Genomic DNA, 24,170 nt, shown 5'->3' with positions numbered 1-24,170 from the left:
TTATATAATTACGACGATTTTAACTAGTAGTTGTTACATGAATTGCTTATCGAACTGCGTTATAAGGTTGGCTATCGATTTTAGTATATGAAATTAAGGTAGGTATCAATTAATTCCTTAATTACTAACCGACGTCACCGATTACTCCATTATTTTAATTTTTATAACATACTTGCTAATAATTTTTATAAACTATTTCTCGATTTGATAAGCATTTCATATAATAACTACTAGTTAAAATCGTCGTATTTATCTAAGGCGTACGTAGTTTAATTGGTAAAACATACTAGCGCGAATCTAGCAGATACGTTCAAGTCCCGTCGCGTGTCGTATTTTTTTTCTACAGAACGATTTTTTCTAGTGTATATATGCATGAGATGTTTTCAAATTACGTATATTCAGTATATGCAATGTTACATTCAGAAATCTTGTGTCTTATTCGTTGAATAAAAGAAATAGTTTATTTTAAAAAAAAGATGATATATTATTTGTAGTAGAAAGTAATCTTTAATATTTTTGATTCAGCTATATTTCTAGATAATAATATACATCATTTTATTACTTTACTTCATAAAGACTAATAGTGGTGGCTTCAGGTTATACTATGCTATAGGGCTCATTGTTGGCTTTCCTCCATTTTCTTGGGGCTTACCTTTCCTTTCTTCGTGCGGGCAATAAACTATATACGACCGCGCGCGGGGCGACATTTTGTGAAAATATTCATTTCGCAAAACGGCCACGAGATGGCATAGGCAAATGAGAGAGGCCAATTTGAACCGACTAATTTGGAGAATTCATTTGCTTGGGAAATTTTGGCGGGAAATTTCGCGTGCAGCAATCATATATTAAATATTTTAGACCCCAATCTGTGCCGTAATGGCGTTAGTGTATTATGCTATAGGATTTATAGTCAATCCTACGTCACACAGCTGACACAGCAAATTGTTATTCGTTCAATATTCTGGTCTAATTTAGAACAAAAGAAAACAAAGACTTAGTCTTTGTTTTCTTTTAAAAAAATTAAATTTAAATCCTTGAGCCTGTCGACCAGTAGCTTAAGGGGGTACATGCTCAGCGTAGGTCAAAATTGAGCTTTTATTCTATTTTCAAAGCATGATCCTGGACATTACTTAAACGTTGTAGATAATCTCTATATATATAAAAATCTCGTGTCACGGTGTTTGTGGTCGCACTCCTCCGAAATGGCTCGACCGATTTTTATGATTTTTTTATGTATATTTGTTAGGTATGAGAATAGGTCAACAAGTATATTTCATATCGCTAGGTGATTAGGGTATCTCTATCCAGAAAAATTTTTCTTTTAATTTTTTGACAATTTTTTTTGTATTTTTTTTATTATTTGGCATCAAAAAATACCTATAACGGTAAACGGAAGTAAAATTATGTTAACGCGCGTATTTGAACATGTACCGTTTAAAAAAAAAGATTTTTTTTCGGTTAGGTACATGTTCAAACATGCACGTTAACATGTTCTTACTCCCTATTTCAATTATAGTTTGTCAATTTATGGCTATGGCCGTATGTTGTAGCTTAACCTCTGGGAAATGCCAAACGAAATGGCGTATTTCAAAAAAACACTACCTTATTCTTACGTCAATAATTATTATAAAACAATCATTATTCGTAGGATTTTTATCTCATTTGAATGGTCAAAGACATTGCTTATAATGAATATCTTTAGAATTATCTTCAAATGTATTAATCTTGCCAATTTTTTAAATAATAAAATGCCTAATTCTTGTCAAATTTGGGATCACAGAGATTATCAATGTAATTTTTTATCGTAAATATTTCACTATAATAATGTCAACTGATGGTTTTATAAATGCGTTTAAAAATTAATAAATGTAAAAAATCTTAATACCACTGCACATTTATGTACTGAAATATGACTATATTCTAAATCATTAGAGCGAAAGGTTTAAAAGAATACTATTTTATGTAAAAAAAATACGTTATGCAGTCATTAAATGTTTAAAATAAATAGAAAGGATAATAATGCTTCAAAATTATATAAATAGATTATCTACAACGTTTAAAGAATGTCCAGGATCATGCTTTGAAAATAGAAAAAAGCTCCATTTTGACCCACGCTGAGCACGTCCGCCCTTAAGACTCGATATAAATAGTGTACACTAAACTTTGACAGTCATACTTATTTATTTTCATTAAACTAAGAATACAATTTGCAGGTTAAACCAAAATATCATAATAGTTATTATGCTATAGTATGCTATAGGCCAGCGCTCGGCAACCTATGCAACGCGTGCCACTAGGTGGCACGCGAAAGGATTTTTGGTGGCACACCTCGAAAATGACGATTTATTAAAATTTTCGGTACTTTTAAAATTGTACCGTAATATTATGTGATGATTCACTTTTGAACATTGAGTATGTTGATTATCAATTCCGTCAAAGATGTGTTTTATCCTCCTATTTAATCAATATAAATGTGGAGCCCTAGATAATTGGTAAAGTGGTATAACAATCGGTAGCCAGAAAAAAAAACAATTTAAGATTCCCAGATGATACCACGCTAATTGTTGTTGATAAAAGAGAGATATGAGAGATAAAAAACTCACAGAACTGTGACACAGGGTTGAGGACGGGAGTTGCAAATACGGTCTTATTATTAATAGGAATAAGACCAAGTTAATGGTTATCGATCGGGCTAACCTTCTACCAGCAGTAAGTATACTCTAAAATATAGAAACAGTGGACGAGTTTTTATATCTGGGATTGACCATTAGTGGAAAAGGCGGATATAAAGCTGAGATAAGAAGGCACACACAGATTGCAAAAAATGCGAGGGCAAGTCTTACCACCACCATATGGAAGGATCGGGGAAGGATTAAATTTTAAATTAAAATTAAAATTAAAATTACATTTACATTTAAATTTAAATAAATTTCAAAAATGTCAAATCTGCTAGAAAAACGCTAAGGCAATGCTGAAGTCATGATACAACTAATAGTATTATTCGCCCCTCATCAGCTACACTCAGTATAGAAATAAAGGAGCAAAGGAAAAGTTATGAAAAGCAATCGGAAAAGCCTGCGCAAGTAAATTCGTATTTTATACATGTCATGTCCGTGCATCATAAACGATTTTTTCCTTACTCCACTATTTTCCACGCCTTACTTTGGAAATGTTCAAATCAGTGACTGGTTTCGTTCAGCATACTTACATAATATTATTATCATGATCATAATTATAATAGGTATTAGGTACATTTCATTTATTCTTATGATTAGAGTTGGGTTTCGGTAATTTCCCGACGGGATTTCTCGAGAAATTTTCGAGATTTTCTATCCCGAACCTCGAGAATGGACATTTTTAACATTTCGGGAAATCTCGGATCTCGAGAATCTTTTCTCGGGATTCGGGATTTCTTTATAATAAAATATTAATTGAAAAAACGATTATCTATATGAAAAAAGTGGAAAACACAAAACGTTCAAGGACTGATCGGGGCATTTAACAGAATTAAACCAACGTCGACTCAAAATGAGTGCAATTTTTGCAGCATCAGGAAATTTTGTGCCTCAAAAGCGTAAACGATTGTCAGTCTGTGTTTTTTTAATAAGTAATGTTTTGAATTATTTTTGTTTTCCTATTTTGTTTTTTTTCTTACTTTTTTTCATTTTTTTGGAATTTGTCTGTTTTTATACTGATTTTAGGATTTACACAGGTTTTTTTTTTAAATTTCCCGATTTCTCGAGAATTCTTTTCTGGAAATCCCGAATCTCGAGAATTCAAAATTTCATCATTTCGGGAAATCCCGAATCTCGAGATTGAGATTTTCTCGGGAAAAACCCAACTCTACTTATGATTGATGCATTGAATGTTGTTATGTATTATTAAAACACCATTAATTGAATTAATATTGGTTTATGTTTATTTCATGGCACAACACAAAAATCGCACGTACAGAGTAAATTTTATAATATAAGTCAGAATACGAAGAAGTCTTGTTATGATTATGTAGATAGTCGGAACCTCGGAATATGACTGCGCGTTGTACTGAAGAGTATGAAGTAATTTAATATATCAAACAATAACAAAGGAAGGTTTTAGGACGTTGTACTGATTATTCCAGAATGTATATTTATGATAGAAGTAAGTTCAACACCCACGATGGCCGCGCGGCTTAAACGTCGGCCTATTGAGTCGTGAGTCCCAGGTTTGAGTCCTGGGTTTGGTCTATTGTTTTTTCAATTTGTGTTTGAGTCAGAGTATGGACCTTATAGGTTGAGCAAGTGGCTGACATCCAATGAAATTATTAATGGACGACGCACTCAATACAGTAGCTAGCAAGTAAATTCGCGCATTCGCATGTATAGGTAGACGTCGCGCAATTTCCATTATGCGATATCACGCATCGGGAATTTATATCAATATGACCTTTATTGTAATGGCGTTAGAGCAGTGTTTCTAGTGTCAATGTTCATTTGAGCGAACCCGTTCGAACCGAACCATTCGGCAGACCCAACAAAAAGCATCAGGAATTTAAAACAATATCACCTTTATTGTAATGGCGTTCGAACAGATTATGCCATTCGGCAGACCCGACAATAAAGTGAGTGTCATTTTCTTTTCCAGATGATTCATCCATATTAATGTCATTGCTGACATCCATTTCTCGTAAAATCAAAATCTGTTAATACAAACCTACACTCTGTGGAGGCCCATATGATCTTATTAGGATCAATCAATGAACATTTGAATTCATAGCAACCTTAGTCTTGAGTTACCACTCCTGAGACAATCCCAGTCATAAAAAAATCGGTGCGTGTACTTGTGTACGCGCGTTATAAGTTATACTTCTTTGGCGTAACAAAACAAAAACAAAACTTGTGATAACCTAGATTCTTCGACTAGCTCTTAATTATCTTGTTAAATTATACACTCAAGAAAAACGACCGCTTATTGGAACGCCGTTGGTTTATTTCTATACACTTTAACTTATATTACTAAATTATATAATTATTTATGATTGTTTTTATTTTTAAAGTAACAACTGCCACTATGACGTTTAATAGTTTGTTTACGCAATGAATTGCAAATGGCCGACAATAATAGATTCGATGATAACCGAACAATCGGTAGTTCGAATTCAATCGAGTGCGTTTTTTTCGTGTGAAAAAATAAAGGTACTGTTGGGTTATCAGGAATACAGCGGAAAGCACATTTTTAAAATAGCCGATAAACTGGATTATTTGTTAGGTTAAACTAACCAAACCTAACCTAACCTAACCCAACCTAATCTAAACTAACCCAAACTAACAAATAATCTAGTAAATCGGGTATTTTCAAAATGTGTTTTCCGCTGTATTCCTGATAACCGAACAGTACCAAAATAAATTATGTGTTACATGTGACATGCCAAAAATACACTCTGATCTGACTTTCCAAACGAGCCTAAAGTAATATAACTTCAAAAATGATGCTTCACATCCAAACGTAATACACCGTGAACGTGTTTGGGGGCACCATTGACTTCAATGTCTACCTAACTTATACAATAAAATAATAAATTCCATATTAATCTAGCGCATATTGCTAAAATTATGCAGATGCCGAAAGATTTTTCACTTATATTTATGATTAATTACATTTTTTCAGGTCTTGAGATTTTCACTTTTGGAAAAATAATAAGTAAGTATGTAATACTCTACAACAACTTTACCAACGTGAGTTTCTGAGTTATATTATTACTGTTGAGAAAAACGCCAGGGTTGCAGATTTTGACGATAAGTTTTGTGTGTGCTTAAAATACAAGTCAAGTTCTTACCCCCTCTTGACTATAACACACTGACCGTTGCTATTTTCCCACCTTCTTACCCATAATAGTAATATAACTTACTGTCCGATTTCTCATATTGACATTTTTCCAAGAGGCTTATATTATTATGTTACGGTTACCTATTTGATATTTTGGATGGCAAACACTTTTCAGTGTACACGCTTTTTTCCATTGACCATGATCTTAGCCACCCCACGAAGAGGTTCTTTAATTGATTTTTTACGATAAATATTAGGTCAGGGGTCGGCAGAAGCGGCTCTTTGAATAGACGTTTGCGGCTCTTCAGACATAAACTCGAATTTCACCTCATCTCAAGCAGCTTTATAACTTATGAGTTTATGAGATAGAGCCGCCGAACAAACTTACCCCCGTTTCAGACGGGACACCGGTGTTGCGCTCGTATATAATAAGAAGGCCTTTGTATTCGAATAAAGGCGCCTTTGTATTATGTTTATGAACGCCCAGAGCTAATGAGTCAACGCATAATTTCGCGATATAAATTAGAACATAAAACTGGCTGCGGTCATAAAAACATGTGTATCAGCGGCTTGTGAATGTAGCGGCCAACGGAAAAGTGTACCGAACACGCTTTGACTCATTAGCTCGGGGCGTTCATAAACATAATACAAAGGCCCTTTTATTATAATACAAAGACCTCCTTATTATATACGAGCGCGACACACACCGGTGTCCCGTCTGAAACGGGCCTTAGACTCGTACGGCATATTCTCAACCACTCTTTACTCTACTCATATTCTTTACCTGCATGCTCACACGTGTTGCTTATAGTTAATAGATTTAAAAAGCAAGGAACTGTGGAGCAACAAATTCACAGATCTGACCAGCCGCTTGGAAGAACTCGAAAGAGAGAAATCCAATTTGATTTCTCAGCACAAGTGGACAGCTATAAAACAACTGCCGAAAATAGAAACAATAATATTTGATAAGAGTAGTTTGCTTGAAACATATGACGCGTTAAAAAAAAAAAATTTTGGTATTCTCACAATCTTTGACTCTACATATATGTATATGCGACCAAACATTATCATCTATTACCATTTGGTCTGCCTAGGAAAGACACTTGCAAGTAACTTTCTGTTTACTAAAAATACCAGTAGGAATAAATTAATATAATATTATGAATCAGGAAGTATTTAGTTGCAATGGGCATAACTTATTAAAACACATTTGCATGCGGTAAAACTTAAATTTTTATTAAAAATATAAATAACAGTTAATTTATTACATTTTAAATTTATGTAGGTATATACTTATATTTATTTGAAAATTGGCAATTAAATATAACCGACGAACCATAAAACTATTATCGACTGAGGTCACATGATAACAATTGAATTTAAATTCTAATTGTTGAGAGATTTGTGCTATTTCATAAAAATCGCTTTTAGCGACCCATGCTACTTTTATACTTTCAGCGATTTATGTGAGATTAATTTAGTACACCTACATAGTAGGCTTAATTATATTAAGTACATCATTATAAAAAGTAATCCATTACTATATAATTTTAACAAAATAACTACTGGTCGTATCCGATACCTATGCTCTTTATTTACTTATGAATAATGTCATTTTTACAATCTCGTAATAATATGTTAGTTCATTATTTTATAAACAGTAAAGTGATGGAATTAACTGTTTTTTTATTGAAGGAATAATGCACAAGATTTAAGAATGTAACATTCTTTTTATCGAACACACATAAACACCTATCTACTTTGATTTAAAATACAAAAACCGATAGCCAATAGTAACTCAATTTTGAAAGCGCTTCAGAGAGCATTGTAATAGTCATATTTTTTACAAAAAGGATTTTTTCTATTCATCATTTATATTTTCTCAAAAGTGTTTTCAAAATTATGTATATTCAATGAAGCGATAATTTTGTTTATGCAATGATTGCATAGCAAATAGGTGCAAAACGTTCATTGCGATCATCGCACAAGTAAAAACGATTGCATTGGAACGTACACTTTGAATTTGGTTACGATCACTGGATATAAGTAAAATTATACCATAATAAATTCTCATCTTTGACCATAGGTATATAATAATATATGCAATAGGAATAAAACCTAAATATACTGAAAGGAAACAAAACTTCCATCAATTAGAAATGTAAAACTTAGTATTATTATTAGAACATGTTTGATCCTAATAAGATCATAATATTATGGGTCTCCACGGTTCCATGGCAAAACAGAACAGTGACAAAACAGAACATGACAAAACAGAATAGTGACAAAACAGAACAACGATAAATATAACTATGACCTTTCAGGATAAATATAAATTTAATATTGAAATTTCCCTATCTCTATTATGTTGATAGATTTTTAATAGCACAGACTTTCAATACGCCATGATATATCAAATTATATACCTAATTTTTGCATTTCTAATCGCTAGAAAGCCTCAAATAAACGGGACTTAATTCGGTGTTGCCGGCAAGCTTAGGATATCTCATCTTAATCAATATAATATGTTAAAAAGCATTGGGTGACTAGCTACAACGAAATAATGACTAAATAGATACCACAAAAATGTTTCATTTTTCCCCTGGCTGTTCTGTTTTGTCATGTTATGTTTTTTCACTGTTCTGTTTTGTCCGGTTACCGGGTCTCCATATAGTGGAAGTTTTATATGAACAGATTTTTGTTTTAACGAGAAATGGAAATTAGCCACTTGCCCAACCAATTAGGTCCATTACTTTGACTCTAAACACAAATTGAAAAATAATATGAAATAACCCATGACATTACAAACCGACGCGTAAGCCGCACGGCCATCGTGAGCGTTTTAGGATGTCTTTAAAACTTAGGAAAATACTCACGTTGCAATCATCGTAGATCTCTAAAATGCTACACACACGGAAAATTTTATTTTACTAGGCTATAGAGTCAAAATATTTTTAATAAAATAAAACAATCCATTTTAAATATTTGGCAGTAACCAAGTGTTTTTTTTAATAAAGTCTATGCTCCTTCAAAGTGGCCAATCGCTAGCATTTTGTGTTATTATCCAGTGACGTCTCGTAGGGGTAGACAGGTTTTTACAGACATTTAATAAAAGGCGGCAAATGAGGGAACGAATACAAATATGTATAATACTATTGATAGCGACGGCGGTTTTGGATAAAGCGTACAATATGGTCACTTCATTAGAAAGTAACGATATCTAAGTTAAAAAAAAAATAACTGAAGAAAAAAATCAAAATATTGTGGCTCTTCCCTCTCGGAGCACATTCTCAGACATTACCAGAGGATGTGGTTTGCATCCTGCAGTTCTTCGCCACGTGCTGCCATGTGTTCGCAGCCTAACAAGTCCAAGCTAGTAGAGTTTGGCAGCGAATCCACCATGGCCTGTCAAAAACTGACTGGTGAATCTCCAATCGCCATTGTATATTCAAAAATAACAAATATGTATGCCTGCCTTTTTAGAATCATGTTAACAGTTTATTAACATTCATCTTTTTCACCCCAAAAACGTTAATAATACAAAAAAAATCTTGCTAGTTTGTCCTAATAAACGCCCAAAACAGCCGAGCGGGTAGTCGGCCAGGAATGTCGTGGATCCCGGGTTCAAATGCCAAACTAAAAAAAATCACATTTTTTTTCAATATGTATTTGAACCTAGATTATGGACCGAATAGGTTAAGCATAGGCTAACTTCCATTTCTCTTTAAAAAAAAAACCGTTAATACAACCTACACCCTGTGAAGGCCCATATTATGATCGGATATGGTAAATAAAATCATTTTGCTGCATATGCGTCGGTTGAAACGATGACCTTTTTCCCCACAACTATGAGGTTGAGAGGCGTTCGTTTCTCAAAAAATGGTTTTAAATTGTTTACATAGAAAAATTGTGTAGTGGTTACATTTATTATTTTTTATAAAACTGACGTGCAGTGAATACTGAATATAGATCATTTGGATTTAACATAAATCTCCATACCAGCGTAGAATCATACTTCATTCCCATTGGTCCTCGACTGAAATCCGGAACTGCATTAGTCTGAAGGTAATAGATTCCGTTAGCTTTCCTGGAGCAGTCGTATCCCATAAACTCAATACCTGATGATGGAGATGGTGGAGGGCAAGCATTTTTCTTAAAGATCTCCCAACTGTTACATTTTATGGAATTGAAGTTCAAACGCTTTCTAATACTTTCATTAAATAGTCTAAATGCTCTATGATGATTCTCTACGATGACTAAGTCACCAGTTTGTGATATGCCACCGTTGGGGTAGAAATCCGCATGACCTGTTGGATAATAAAATCGATTACAGCAGTAATTATGATGATCTTCAACTGAGAATCTAAAATATGTTGATTATACTGTTAAGCTAGGGTTTACTAAGAAAGCGGTGCCGTTAGCTTGCAGCCGTAAAATGACGTAATGCGGCGGACGTAGTAAAATGGCCATAAGAACGGTAACCAAAGATGTAAACTTAAAAAAGACAGACAACGGTCAGTTAGCGTATTGCGGTAAAGAATGGACGATCTAGATTATAGAGTCTAGACATAGCATTGTTACTATATTTGGAAGATTAGGAGTCATCGGAAGACGAAAACTATCGTTTGGAGAAGAGCGAGGTATTTAGAAATTGTGCATTTCAAATTTCAGTGCAACGAGGAAAAATTCGGGCAATACTTTCGCTTAACACCAGAATTGTTTGATTATGTACTGAATCACATAAGAGGTGACTTAACTTCAAAACCATATAATAGACACAAAGAGCCAATATGCCCAGAAGAAAAGTTATGAATACTTTTTTGTATAAGTTATGTATTTTGTTTTAACATGGCTTTGGTTTGGTTTAGGCAGGGTTTAATTGATTTTTAAAGATTCACCAATACCCTCTGTAAATTGTAGTCTTACTTCAATAAAAACAAATACTAACAAAGTTTAATGTGCAATATTTATGGCGAATCTTTTTTTTTTCTTTATTAAACACCACAAACAGGCCGTGAAGCCCAACAATAGTGGTAAAACTTCCAGGCTTGAGGAATATACATATTAGATTATATAAATATATTTTGATCTCACCGGGATCGAACCCAGAACTTCGGGATGGAAGGCCAGCGCCATACGCACTGCACGACGAGAACCGCCTTAAGCATAACAGCCTACTTCCACACTTCGCTACTGATGTGCACATATCTAATAATACTGAATGTAGATAAACCATTTTACCAATTGCCTCGAGTATTCCAGCTGCTCCACCATTAGTATGAATGATATCCACAAAATCTGCATCAGTCTTGTCAAGCCTCGAATCAGGAAACTCATTTTGATAGCAGGGCCTGGCAGGATCCAACCCTGTAATTCGTCCTAATCTCAAGCCGGTCAGACGTTTAAACTCCTTGCCAGTAAAGCCTGCAAGATGAGCACCAAGGCTAAAACCTACCAAATGGATCGTTTCACTTTTGACATCACCTGAAATAATATTTTATCATTATTAAAGCAAATGAAAAGAGCCACAAGTAGGTTTTTATCCATTCGTTGATCGATAGACAGTGTATAAAAATGTTCTATAAAATATCCAAAATTATGTAATTAATCATACATAACTTTCGATTGAAAATACATAATTTGAAAACATCTCCGGTATAATATTGACTATCGGTTTTTGTATATTAAATCAAGATAGATATTAATTGAATACCTTAATTACAAACCGATGTCTGGATCGCGGTCACGCTACGACCTTGTTTTCTTGTAAGATATTTTCAAATGATATAACATGCTTAATACAATATGGAATGCTACATTCTCAAAACTTGTGAATTATTCATTGAATAATAGAATTTTTTTAATAACTTTAGATGTTTTGTAGGTGGAAGTTTACTTTTTTATCTATTATCGTTTGGCTTAGGCAGGGTTTAATCGATTTTTTAAAACCATCTACAATTTGTATTCTTGGCTCAATGAAAACAAATAAGTAGGACTAAAAAAGTATTATTAGCCTCTTATATTATGGTTTGGTCTAGGCAGGGTTTAATTTAATTTTAAAAGTAACCAATACCATCTGCAATTTGTATTCTTAGTTCAATGAAAACAAATAATTCTAACTATTGAAACCAATGACATTATTAATGGACGACGCACTCAATACAGTAGCTAGCAAGTAAATTCGCGCATTCGCATGTATAGGTAGACTTCACGCAATTTCCATTATGCGATATCACATATCGGGAATTTATAGCAATATGACCTTTATTGTAATGGCGTTAGAGCAGTGTTTCTAATGTCAATGTTCATTTGAGCGAACCCGTTCGAACCGAACCATTCGGCAGACCCAACAAAAAGCATCAGGAATTTATAGCAATATCACCTTTATTTTAATGGCGTTAGAACAGATTATGCCATTCGGCAGACCCGACAATAAAGTAAGTGTCATTTTATTTTCCAGATGATTAGTCCATATTAATGTCATTGATTGAAACTACATCATTTTGAAAACACTTCTGAGAAAATATATTATAACTAATAGAAAAAAATCTTTTTTGAAAAAGTAAGACACCCAGGATCAAACCTCCATCTCTCGGGTTTCGCGCCCACGCACATATACCACTATGCTAAAGGCGCCATACTTAATTGCGACACATTTTAACTAATGTCTCTTAATACTCTCTTGAAGCGCTTTCCAAATCGAGCTAATATTCGGATCGTATAATATCAAGATCGGCTTTTGTATTTTAAATCAAATTAAGTATTACTTTAATTACTAACCGACGTCAAAAATACAACAAAAAATCTTGGAGTGATAGGACAATAAGTGAGTAAGTGAGTAAGAGAAACAAAAATCTGTACCTCTGGCCCAGATCCATATAGGATTAACGAGGCATTTTTTTAAAATCTGCTGTAATACTAATAAATACGCTTTAGAAAAATGGTTTACTATGAGTTAAAAAAATCAAATGATAACCAACCTACTTTAACCAAATACTTCAAAAAAATTGCAAAGATTTTCGAAATGGCAAATTCTGCATTGGTGGCTCGCAAGTAGAAAAATCTAGTCAGGTCCGAAGTATCCAAAGCGAACACATTAATTTTCCCTCTAATCAATAATTCCTTAACCATATCTGCAATCCCAATTGTCTTAGGATCGTCAAGAAATCCATGGATGCAAATTACAGTTGGAAGAGTTTTGTCAAAGTTGTTCGATTTAACTATATGTTGTGCGGCAAGATAGAGTGGGTAGACAGTACTCTGAAATGAAGTAAGCACATATTTTTTAGTTTATTAATATAACGGCCTCAGAGTAATAATATAAAGAGAGTGGCTATTGTTCGGCGAAATGAAGCCATGTTTCTCGCGTATAACGCACAGTAAAACCTCAATTTTATTATTATTAATTTAATTATGAAATTTTATACCATCAAATTGCTTCACCGTGTACGTGTACCTACCAAATTTAAACACATCATTTAAACGTATTTTCTACTAAACTAACTAAAAATAATTACCAGTAACTTTATATTTAACACAAAATCAATACATTTTAGCAACACGTGCTCGCAGTTATTAAACAAATGTAATCATTCAAATTAATATTTACCGGTGACGTTTCCCAAAAATATTTAATTTAGCCGTAGAAATTATATCTTACTCTAAGCCGGCTCGCACATCACAACTCGCCTTGTATGCCTGACGGCCATAAATCAAAACTTCCGAGACTGCCAGCGAATGTTGCATGATCACAACCTCGCACATCTGCGCACGCTGCTAGCTCTAGCTCTGCCAAACGCGGCGACAGTCTGGAGAGAAATGGCCGATTGTGCAGCTGTGTGCATGCGCGGAGTCGATATTGGCCGGACATCGACATGCAGGCTTTGGCCAACGCAACTCGACGCATGTCGCAGCGTCGCAGAGTCGCAGTTGCATCGGCCAATCTGCGAAGCTTCATTTGATAACGTTTGTTTTTTGGTTTACGATGACGTCACATCGACGAATTCGTCGTAAGACACATGCGGCGAGTTCTAATATGCGAGCCCACTAACGCATATTTCGGATATATAAGCGTGCCAAATGCTTTCACATTCGCACTGGTTCGTTTTTGTTCAGGCCTTGATAACGGCTGTTTTTGCTGAAATACAACTTACGAAAGGGTTAACTTTTAACTGAACTGTGATAGTGTGCTCATTTTTTGACATTAATGATCGGTATAGTCTAGCAAATCATCATGAATAGTCAGGCTTGAACAACGATACCAAATTATCCAAATTTACTTTGAAAATCAGATCAAATCGATTCGCGCAACTTATAGACGAATTCGTGAATTTTGTTTTTACTGAAGAGAATATCGCAGCTTTAAACGAAAGTATGAAAGAAGATTCAAATTTATCGTCGTTCGCAGCAATTGGGGTAAATTTTACGCAAAATTGCAGCTGGTGCAGGAATTACAGCCATGAGACTATCATATGCGTCGTTCTTTCGCCGATTGGGATATATTATAACAGTTGGAAACTGACCCATGCTGTAATCGCAAAATTGCGTTCAGTGATGTACTCATTAAGGATTCCAATCCCGGGATCCCAAACTATTTTCGATACCTATGAATCCCGGGATTAGTAAACTGTCATGTTATTTTAACACGACACACTAAGCCAAGCGAAGTTTTTACGCTGGCAACACCGAGAAGGAGGAGCTAGCAACGGCTGGCGACGGATGTTTGTTATTGTTTTGTGGGTGACAAGCGAATTTGTGCGGAAATGGACAATCAATAATCAATTAAGACGAAGAGAGGCTGGTGTGAAGGGCTTACGTTAGTGACCACGGTGGAGGACGGACGTCATGGGAGGCCGTTGGAATGACGGTCCGCCGCAAGAAGAAATGGCGTTCGCGTAACTAAATAGGAGAGATTCCATCGACATTAGCCATCGGACAATAGTAAGCTGTATCTTTCCATGTTTTGTCCTAATATTTATTAGACCTATCGCAAGATTGCCAGGTTTTCTTTGTTTCTTGCCAGTCAGTTTGATCCGTTGCGTAAAGTTCTTTTTCTAACCTGTAAAATCCAATGTCCAACTCTGGCGATAATATAACTTCTTTAATTGAATTTAACCTTTACTTTTATTTCGCTCCTAGTATCCAAATTCTTTCCTTATTAGATCTAGGAGCTGGCGCCCAGTACATCATTTATTAAATTATGTTTCGACTTGTGGGATGAGGTTTCGGAGGAGTGAGGCTTTAAGACGGCCGTATGACACTCAAAGCACCCACGCCCTGGGGGTTTGAGTCCTTCTAATACCTGCTAGCCGGCACCTATACTTAATTCTTAGCTTTTAACTGACTATTAAACCTCGTACATAAAGTTATGTGACAAAACATAATCCCGAAACTTTCAAGATTGATTTTTTTTATCAATTTTTACAGAAAATATAACAGAAGAAATACTTTTAATAACATATAAATATATTAGAAATAAACTGAGTTTGAATGAAGTTTAATTCCCATGTGTTACAAATTCATTTTATTTTATCATATAAATTAATAAAAATGAGAAAGATTAGAAAAATCAATGCTTTACACTTTTAATCCATACGCGGCGAACGCCACAGCTGTTGTGTCCTGATTAGGGGCCATTAGATATAATTAGCAAGTTATTTAAATGTGGTAATTAAGAAGTAATTAAATTCTCCGCAGTGAATCGGTTTAAAGTGATTCCACCATGATATCATACGTTTTACGACAGTTTCATATTTGGCTGACTAATTAAATTTATGAAGCGGAAAGGCCATATATGAATTATACTAGATTTATTTTTGACCGATTTTATCAACGTTATTTGTACATTTATAAAAAATTTATATTAAATATTGAAAAAAAATTCCAATCCCGGGATTGTCAAATTGTAATCCCGAAATCCCGGGATCAAGATTTTGGCTCATGATTGGATTCCCTAGTACTCATTATTGATTTAACGAGTTTGTTAACACTCCCGTTACTATAATGTCACGTTAGGTCATCATTCATCAAGTTTATAAAACTGTACATCTTTCAGTTAATATACACTTCGTCATCTTTATATTTCGACTCTAATTATTGTGTATTGTGAATGCAGATTGCATTCCATTACAAACAAAAGATATGGATCTAAAAGTAAAATATTATGCAACAAAGATAAACATACTCAATTGTGAGAAAGAGATATGAAAGTAGGGGATGAGATCGAGATATTACTGTTACTTGTAAGCTGTAAGAATGTATCGAAATATTCGAAAAATATAATAATTAATAAGTGATTTTATAGATAACACAGCCACTGGCGGCTCCCTCTATAGGTCATTCGGTCATTGACCTGCCAAAATAAATACCTTACAATCGACATAATAATATTAATAATATGTGCAATGTCATATATAATAATATTAATAATAATCGGTGGATTTGAAATTATAGGGCGCGCGATATTGTGTCAACCCAGTCTATTGGGCTTTTTTTGTTTGGGCGATAATTCCCCGAACAAAAATATTGTGTTCGCCGGCAGTCTGAAAATTGACCCAAATTGAATATTTTTATAAAATTTTCTCTCTCGTTTCTCATACATAAGACAGAGATCGATATAACACAAAATACGAGATCGAAGCTTGTAACGGTGCGTGAATTACTGTAATATCGGCAATGCCCGAGTGTGAGACAAAAAATTTTTTCACCTAATTAAATGAAACAGAATGATAACACTGACTAGATAATTGGTCTCAAGACGCAACTGTGTATGCGGTTCGGATTCGTTGACAGGTTTTGACGAATGCCTTTGGTTATTTTAATAATATATAAGGAGTTTTTGGTGATTTATAACATTTTTGTGAAGCAGTTAGTACGCACGCAGTAGCAATTGAAGTCTGTGATACAATTATAATGGAAATGGAAGCACGATTTGCATCCAACGATCATCTCATTATATCCGATTTGTTCAATAAAGAAAATTACACTGATTTTAAAAATAATTTTCCCACACGTCAAGTAAATTTGGTAAAACTGTTAGAAGAAATAAACATAATCAAGTTAAAAAATGAATTATTGGTGTTTTATCAACGAGATGATTTGCATGGCGCTATTAGTGCAGTTTCTCTTCTACATTTTTTACTCAGCAATAATTTCAACGAAACATTTTCCGAGTCGATCAAAGTTCTCCAATTTATTTGCGTCATACCAATGACAACAGTTGAAAGTGAAAGATGTTTTTCCACTCTCAAAAGAATAAAAACCTTTCTACGCAATAGGGCCAGGATAGACTGACCGCTCTTGCAATGCTCAGTATTGAAAAAAAATATGTGGGAAAAATAGACAATTTTTATAATCGTGTGATTGATGATTTTTCAAAAAGCAAAGAAAGAAAAGTGGACCTGATTTACAAAAAATTATAACGCGTTGTGTGCAATTTCGGTTAACGATGGGTTGGCGTTATGAAAAACGGACATTTTTTGAAGGGTTAGTAGGTACCGACCTATAACAATTTCTAGCACTTATTCTATAATGTATAAAAAGTCAATTTGCAATACGTCTTTTCAGTATACAACGAAAAGGCAAATTAAAATAATATATTCAAAATTGACCTGCTAGGTTTTTCCGGATTAAGCCGCCAATGAACACAGCAAATAATGATGATAAAACCCTATTAGATTTATTTATGTTGCAAAAATAGGCATTTCCATATGACCTACTGTAATATTGTTAATCTCGTATGGTAACCCAAGGTGTCATCACCGAAATGGACCGACTTTATTAGAATCATAAAGGGAAGGTTAATTATCAAAATTGCAGCATATGAGACCAATCCAGAATAGATTTTACTCCATTACATCCACAAAAATGCACCTTTTGGTGCGGGTTATACACGTACTAAAATGTTCCCTAAAGTAGATATACTTCAAACATCATGCATACTTACTTCAGTGTTATAGTAATGAATTATTTTTACTCTGGACATATCAGCTTCTGTCATCTGATCAGCGTGGCTGCAGAAAAGACCTAAATAGGATTTTTGGGCTTCGCCTTAACAAACAAAAATTTCCAGTTATGACTTTTTTTTTGTTGTATAGATACGCAAACCCTGTACGGATCTACAAACTTGTCTGAAGAATGGGATGGGGGAGCCACTGTCGAAAACTACCCAATCAAGAATCTTAACTAGATAAAATCTGACATTCGAATGACATTTTCAAAATGGCGTCCTATGGTAGTTCGTAGTTCCATTTTTGGGCATTCTACAAATAAGTTTGTAGGTCTGTAACTCAACTTTGACAAAAATTAACTATTTTTTTTATTCAATATATTAAATTTTAATCATAACAAGATTTAAAAATCTAACATTCTAATTATTGAATTTGAAAACAGTTCTGAGAAAATATGTTATAACCAAGAGACAAAATCTTTTTACTCTAATACTCTCAATTTGGAAAGCGCTTCAGACAGCTATTAGTTAAAAATAGTCGTAATTAAGTATGACGCCTATAGCATAATGGTGAATGTGCATGGGTGCGAAACCCGAGAGATGCAGGTTCGATTCCTGCTGGGTGTCTTACTCTATTCAAAAAAGATATTTTTTCAGAAGTGTTTTCAAAATTATGTATGTTTGACAAAAATGTAAGTAAAGGCTATTCATTTTAAGATAGTATCATCAATATGTACATTTATCATGTGACCCGAAAATCAATATAATTGTGAATAAATTAAATCTTACAATTGGGAATTATTAGGTTGGAGCCCAATTTTTCAATATTGCTGATTAGTGATTGACTTGCCACTGTCTTCATAGCAATGGACATCAATAAGAAAGACAAGACCCTCGTAGTTAAGACCTGTAAATTTAATATAGTTTATGTCATAATATGTATGTTGTGTATTAAACGAACTGGCTAAAAAAATCTCAGTATCAAGAATATTACTAGCTTATCACAGTGGCGAAGGGTGACTTTTTAAAAGAGGTAGGCTGTGGGAGTAACCATGCTTGTCAGATATATTTGCAGGAAATAAGAAGATAACCCAATATTACTACTGATGAATAGGTACGCTAAAACGAAGAAATTTCAAAAGTTTAATTTGTTTGTTATAATTAGTTCATAAAAATAAGCAATTAGTTTGAATGACTTATGTATTTTCCTAAACATTTATAAGCGTAACATACGCTCAAAATATATTACCTATCATCTATGAAAATATCCGTTGTTGTATATTATTTCCATAACAATTTATAATTTAACCCGTAAAACTAGACATTTTAAAATACTTCTATATTTAAAACACAGACTTAGTACAATATCAGATATCTAAATTGTCTAATGAGTGAACTAATAAATAAATAAAAATCACGAGATAAATTATTTTATATTTTTAACAACAATCGATACATATTTATGTGATTGAATCCCATAGAAATTATTTTTTAAATTATCTTCTTATTAATTATTTTGAATAAAAATGTGATTTGGCGACGTAAGCGCTAATGAAACAGCTTGTTCATTTATATGCGGGACGCTAGACATTTTTAAATAATGAGAAAAAAACTTAATATTGAAAAACCCGTCGATCCACGCGAAAATAATCCTATACAATATGTGAAGCGAAACGCGGTGTGTCCTGTTTTTTTAAACTTTCGAGAGATGCCATAGATGGTGCTTATTTAAATATGGGAAAAGATCGTAAAATTATGACAATATTATACGATAGATGTCTTTGGGTATATTGAATATATTATTATTTGTGATTATATAAATACGTCAACATGAAAATAAAAATTATTTTTCTTAAGAAGGTAGGCTTTAAATAATCGCCTAGTATGGAGTCTTCGCCACTGGCTTATCACGACTAGTCCATATACATTATGTGCGTGAAAAAATATACTTAAGTAACGTCACCATGTTCGATCCTGAGAGAAAACACAAATTGAAAAACAACATGTGTTTTTGCCAGACCCATGATTCAAACCTGAACCCACGACATTATAAGCCGCACGGCCATCGTGTTCCAATATACAAAAAATGTTCTATAAATATCTGTCCCAACATATTATAATTATACAATGCAAATATCCTTGCATATTCCACGAAACTCAACGAACTTCCATACCTGCGAACATTGCTATCAAGTTAAAAGTAGATTGGACCATTCACGCACACAACACATAAAGAGGGGGGAGGATTTCGGGTGCAGTCTCCCCCCCCCCCCCCAGAGATAAAAAAATATTAATTATTGAAATTAGAAAATTACTTCTTCCTTATGACCTCATGATTTAGCTGTCGAACAGCAAATAGTCTAATACTAATAGACAAAACAGCGCGGATGATACAAACGGATACCAATGATGGTGGATGACTACAGCTCGCATTAACTTGTTGGTGAGCACTCTTCGTTATTGCTGCAGTCCAAGTGTTTACCGTTAGACTTAAAGTACTGAGTGTCTGGGTATGGGAAATGTACTCGGAAAATTCAGGGATTTACAGTGGAAACGACGAGAGGCTATAAATAGTTGACGGAGTAAATGTGGAAATCAGGGGGCACCTGGTGGATTTTATTTACCCCGCCTCCTCCTGCCGCGTTACAATCAATAATAGATTATGGATATTTTTGAAAATATACTTCTCGAAGAGGCCGTCGTCCAGCAGTGGATAGATTCGAGCTGATGATGATGACCTCTCCCGAAGGTATAATTCGACAAATATAACGGTGGCACTAGTGGCGCGATGTGGGTAATATTTTTCCAAATCGCCGCAACCAAGAAATACGAGGGTGGGTCAATAATTCCTTAGAAAAAAGCATTAAAACAGTTTTTATTTTTGTATTTTTTTTTATTTCTCAACATAATCTCCTTGGAGCTCGATACACTTGGTTAGACGTTTCTCATTTTTTTTAAACCGTCAGAAAAATAAGTTTTCGGAAGGTCCTCAAAATAAGCATTTGTCCGATCGATGACTTCTTCATTTGAAAAAAAACGTTGTCCACTTAGCTATTTTTTTAAGTTTGGGAAAAGGAAAAAGTCACTGGGGGCTAAATCTGGCGAATACGGTGGGTGGTTGACCAATTCGAACTTCAATTCTTCAATTTTAGCCATTGATCGTAAACATGTGTGAACACGGGCATTGTCCTGATGAAAGAGGATTTTTTTCCTGTTTAAATGAGGCCGTTTTTCTTCAATTTTGTTTTTAGCTGGTCCAATAAAGATGCATAATAATCCCCTGTTATTGTTTTTCCTTTTTCCAAATAGTCAACGAAAAAATTCCACGTGCATCCCAAAATACAGTAGCCATAACCTTACCAGCTGATTTTACGGTTTTCGCCTTCTTTGGACATGGTTCGCCTTTCGCAATCCACTGCTTTGACTGTTCTTTCGTCTCGGGAGTATAGTGGTGTATCCATGTTTCATCTACAGTCACAAAGCGACGAAAAAATTCATCCGGATTGCGTTGCATGAGCGACAACAGGGCTTTAGAGGCCACCACCCTATTGCGTTTATTGTCGACTGTGAGCAAACGCGGCACCCATCTTGCAGAAACTTTTTTCATGCCCAATTTGTCATGTAAAATAGAAATGACGCTACCTTTTGAGATGCCTGTAACCTCAATTATCTCACTCAACTTTAATCTTCGGTCACTTAACACCATATCGTGGATTTTATTGATCATTTCTGGTGTAGTCACCTTTACAGGACGTCCTGAGCGTGGTTCATCCTTTGTTGATGTACGACCACGTTTAAATTCATTTAACCAGTTATAAATAGTTGCAAGTGAAGGAGCAGATATGCCGTGAACTAAATCCAACTCATTTTTTATTTCCTTTGCTGTTAACCCTTTTATATTAAAATGTTTAATAACAGCTCTAAACTCAATTTTCTCCATTTTTGTAAACAAGCAAATTTTTTTTTTAAATGTACGAAAATAAAAAACAACAACCCGACCAATCTGATTGAAACTTCGCAGCATACTGAATCGGTAGTGCCGCTGCATGAAAACAAACCGCTTACAGTACTAGTCGCGCCACCTGTCGGCTTTTCTAAGGACTTATTGACCCACCCTCGTACTAATTGTACTTTTATCTCGCTCCCTCTAATTTGCGCGGCTACCGGGACTGCTGTTAAGAAACGTTACATTTGACAGTACATACCTCGAGACAGTTAACTTTTGGAATACGTCATAGCATTTTTATAACTATTTGAAGATAAGTGTTATGTTGGGATAGAGAAAAGAGCTGTTGAGGTGTATAATTAAATTTATGTTTATAATCCACCGTTAATTCAATCTACAAAAATAAACTGAATTCGGTAAAGATAATACAACACAATATTTAATTAAAATAATTTATATAGATATTACCTTTCTTTTGGAATAATAAATAACTAAAACGTACAACGATGCTGAAATGATGACACACTTCGCACCCAAGTACTGCAATGAATAAAAATAGTGGACCTACCTAATGAAACAAGTGCACCTTTTTATATGTCTGCATGGCAAATAATCATGTCTGGCACAAATTAAACAAGCCATTGGCGTTCAAGAATATCGATATACGTATGTACTTATGACTTTCATGCAAAATATTATCTCTAAAAACAAATGTAACTTAATTAGGAAGAATTATGAAGTTCCACAATATGGCACAGAAAGGTGTACGTTGAGCGTCACGCACAAAGATAGAAAAGTGTCGAATGGGTATGCGTCGTAATAATTAAAGTATGCCAAACCACTTTAATGGAGATGGGTCGGATATTACCAGCTCATATACGGTATAGCCGCTGGACAAATGTGATAATAATCCAGTGGTATCCGAGAGATATAAGAAAACCCACGGTATTCTGGATCAACTAAATAATATTAAGAGAATAGTATAGAAAGCTTGACTAGGTCAGTAGTATGTTGAAACAGACTAATAATAACGTGAATATCATGATTTTGCATTCTCATCCAACTGATTTAAGCTAACCTAATCCTGTTGTCACTAAAACTCATCATCTTCAATATCTTGCACTCGTCCATGAATGACTTTTTGGTATCCTTAGACTTGAATTGATTTTTTCAGAGCGTTGGAGCGGAGATCGGAGCATAAACAAGGAGCAGTGGTGCAATAGTGTTTTACCTGGAGCACCGAAAATTTGTAGTGCTCCACTGCTCAGGGTGTTTTTTTTTATAATTAAATTTTCGTCCTAAATACCAATGAAAATATTTTGACACTGCAACACTAGAATTATTTGAAATACGACAACACTACCGAGTGATAAATAAGCTCAGATTTTTTGACAGAAGAGGCAGATAATGACGATTTGCTGGCGACAATTCTGTTTAATAGAATTAATAATGAAAAGGACGAATAATAAACTTTATTTCAAAACTACTTTTTATTTAAATATTTGTATACCTATAATACCTATTAAAACGTTTTACTTGAGCGAAACACAACCTGGAGTGGAGCTGGAGCAAGTATTAGGTCCCGGAGCGGAGCAACTCAAAAAAGGTCTGCTCTAACGCTCTGGATTTTTTAGATGAATTTGCTGCTACGATCCTAAAGCCTCAATTACATTGAGCTTCTTTACGAGCTGTTTATTGGCGAATTTACAATCTGCCTGTAAACTCGCCCAGTGTAATCATCGAATAAGCTAATAAGCAGGTTGTAAACACTCTACCGAGAAAAATTGAAAGCCGGTCAACTTTACACGCTACACGCCGGCGTGTGGGCCTACTGCGTCTGCGCAGTAGAGCGCAGTACCAACCTCCCGGTAAAAAACGAATTACGTTCCGTCAAAATAGTCGTTGGATTGTGGCTTCTCAGCGAATGGAAAGTTTTTGTGTAATCAAATCGCAGTAGCTGAATCGCCCGCTTTTAAATTCGCCAATAAACAGCTCGTAAAGAAGCTCAATGTAATTGAGGCTTAACCCGTTTTATTTCTTTATTAATAACATTTTCTAGGTTACCAAGGAAACAGAGGTACACAAAACTCCCGATACATTTATTTGAAGAGTTAACCGTTGACTCTTAGATCTGGGGTATTATGCTTGGTTGATCAGAACAGACATACATTTTTTTTCGTACTGCTATTCAGACACGTATTTTTACGTATGATTCCAGACCAGTAAGCTTTTATATCGACATGGGGATGCCCTAACATGTATTTTATTTAAAACTGCCTTAGAGAAATCCCTACGGAATGTAAAGGTTGAGACAAAATATGGGAATATATTTCATAAATCACTGTAGATTTTCGCCTATTCGAATGATGTGGACATCATTGCCAGATCCAGATAATTGCATTAGGGTAAGTTTATGAGCTATGAGCAATATTATCTAAGTTGAACTGAATAAAGAAAAATACACTTTGTTGA

The 24,170-nt window shown here is 34.5% G+C and overlaps 1 protein-coding gene across 2 annotated transcripts; it reads right to left on the bottom strand.

The window, feature by feature from the left end:
- Positions 1-9,528: 9,528 nt before the first annotated feature.
- On the bottom strand, positions 9,529-22,264 carry LOC147071206 (pancreatic triacylglycerol lipase-like). 2 transcript variants are annotated; one of them, XM_085947855.1, is made up of 6 exons: positions 22,167-22,264; positions 18,542-18,659; positions 17,750-17,853; positions 12,786-13,065; positions 11,047-11,289; positions 9,529-10,112 (listed from the first exon to the last, which is right to left on the bottom strand). In XM_085947855.1, exons 2-6 carry the CDS (start codon positions 18,624-18,626, stop codon positions 9,733-9,735), a joined length of 1,092 nt encoding a protein of 363 aa, XP_085803981.1. In that variant the 5' UTR covers positions 18,627-18,659; positions 22,167-22,264; the 3' UTR covers positions 9,529-9,732. The 2 variants fall into 2 exon arrangements, with proteins under 2 accessions (XP_085803981.1, XP_085803982.1); XM_085947856.1 differs by having other exon boundaries at positions 22,197-22,264.
- Between the last annotated feature and the right edge of the window lie 1,906 nt (positions 22,265-24,170).

Source organism: Rhyacophila brunnea, unplaced genomic scaffold (assembly GCF_057557595.1).
Source record: "Rhyacophila brunnea isolate RB1 unplaced genomic scaffold, BYU_Rbru_1.0 scaffold_20, whole genome shotgun sequence".
NCBI classification, from domain to species: domain Eukaryota; kingdom Metazoa; phylum Arthropoda; class Insecta; order Trichoptera; family Rhyacophilidae; genus Rhyacophila; species Rhyacophila brunnea.
Note: the sequence above shows the minus strand (reverse complement) of the source record. Positions and strands in the feature narration are given on the sequence as shown.

Coding starts and splice junctions, on each gene's coding strand:
- LOC147071206 (XM_085947855.1), bottom strand. CDS start 18,626: ATGTCCATTGCTATGAAGACAGTGGCAAGTCAATCACTAATCAGCAAT. Junction 11,290..12,785: donor GAAGTATTTGGTTAAAGTAG/GTTGGTTATCAT, acceptor ATATTATTTCAG/GTGATGTCAAAAGTGAAACG. Junction 10,113..11,046: donor TGGAATACTCGAGGCAATTG/GTAAAATGGTTT, acceptor ATTATCCAACAG/GTCATGCGGATTTCTACCCC.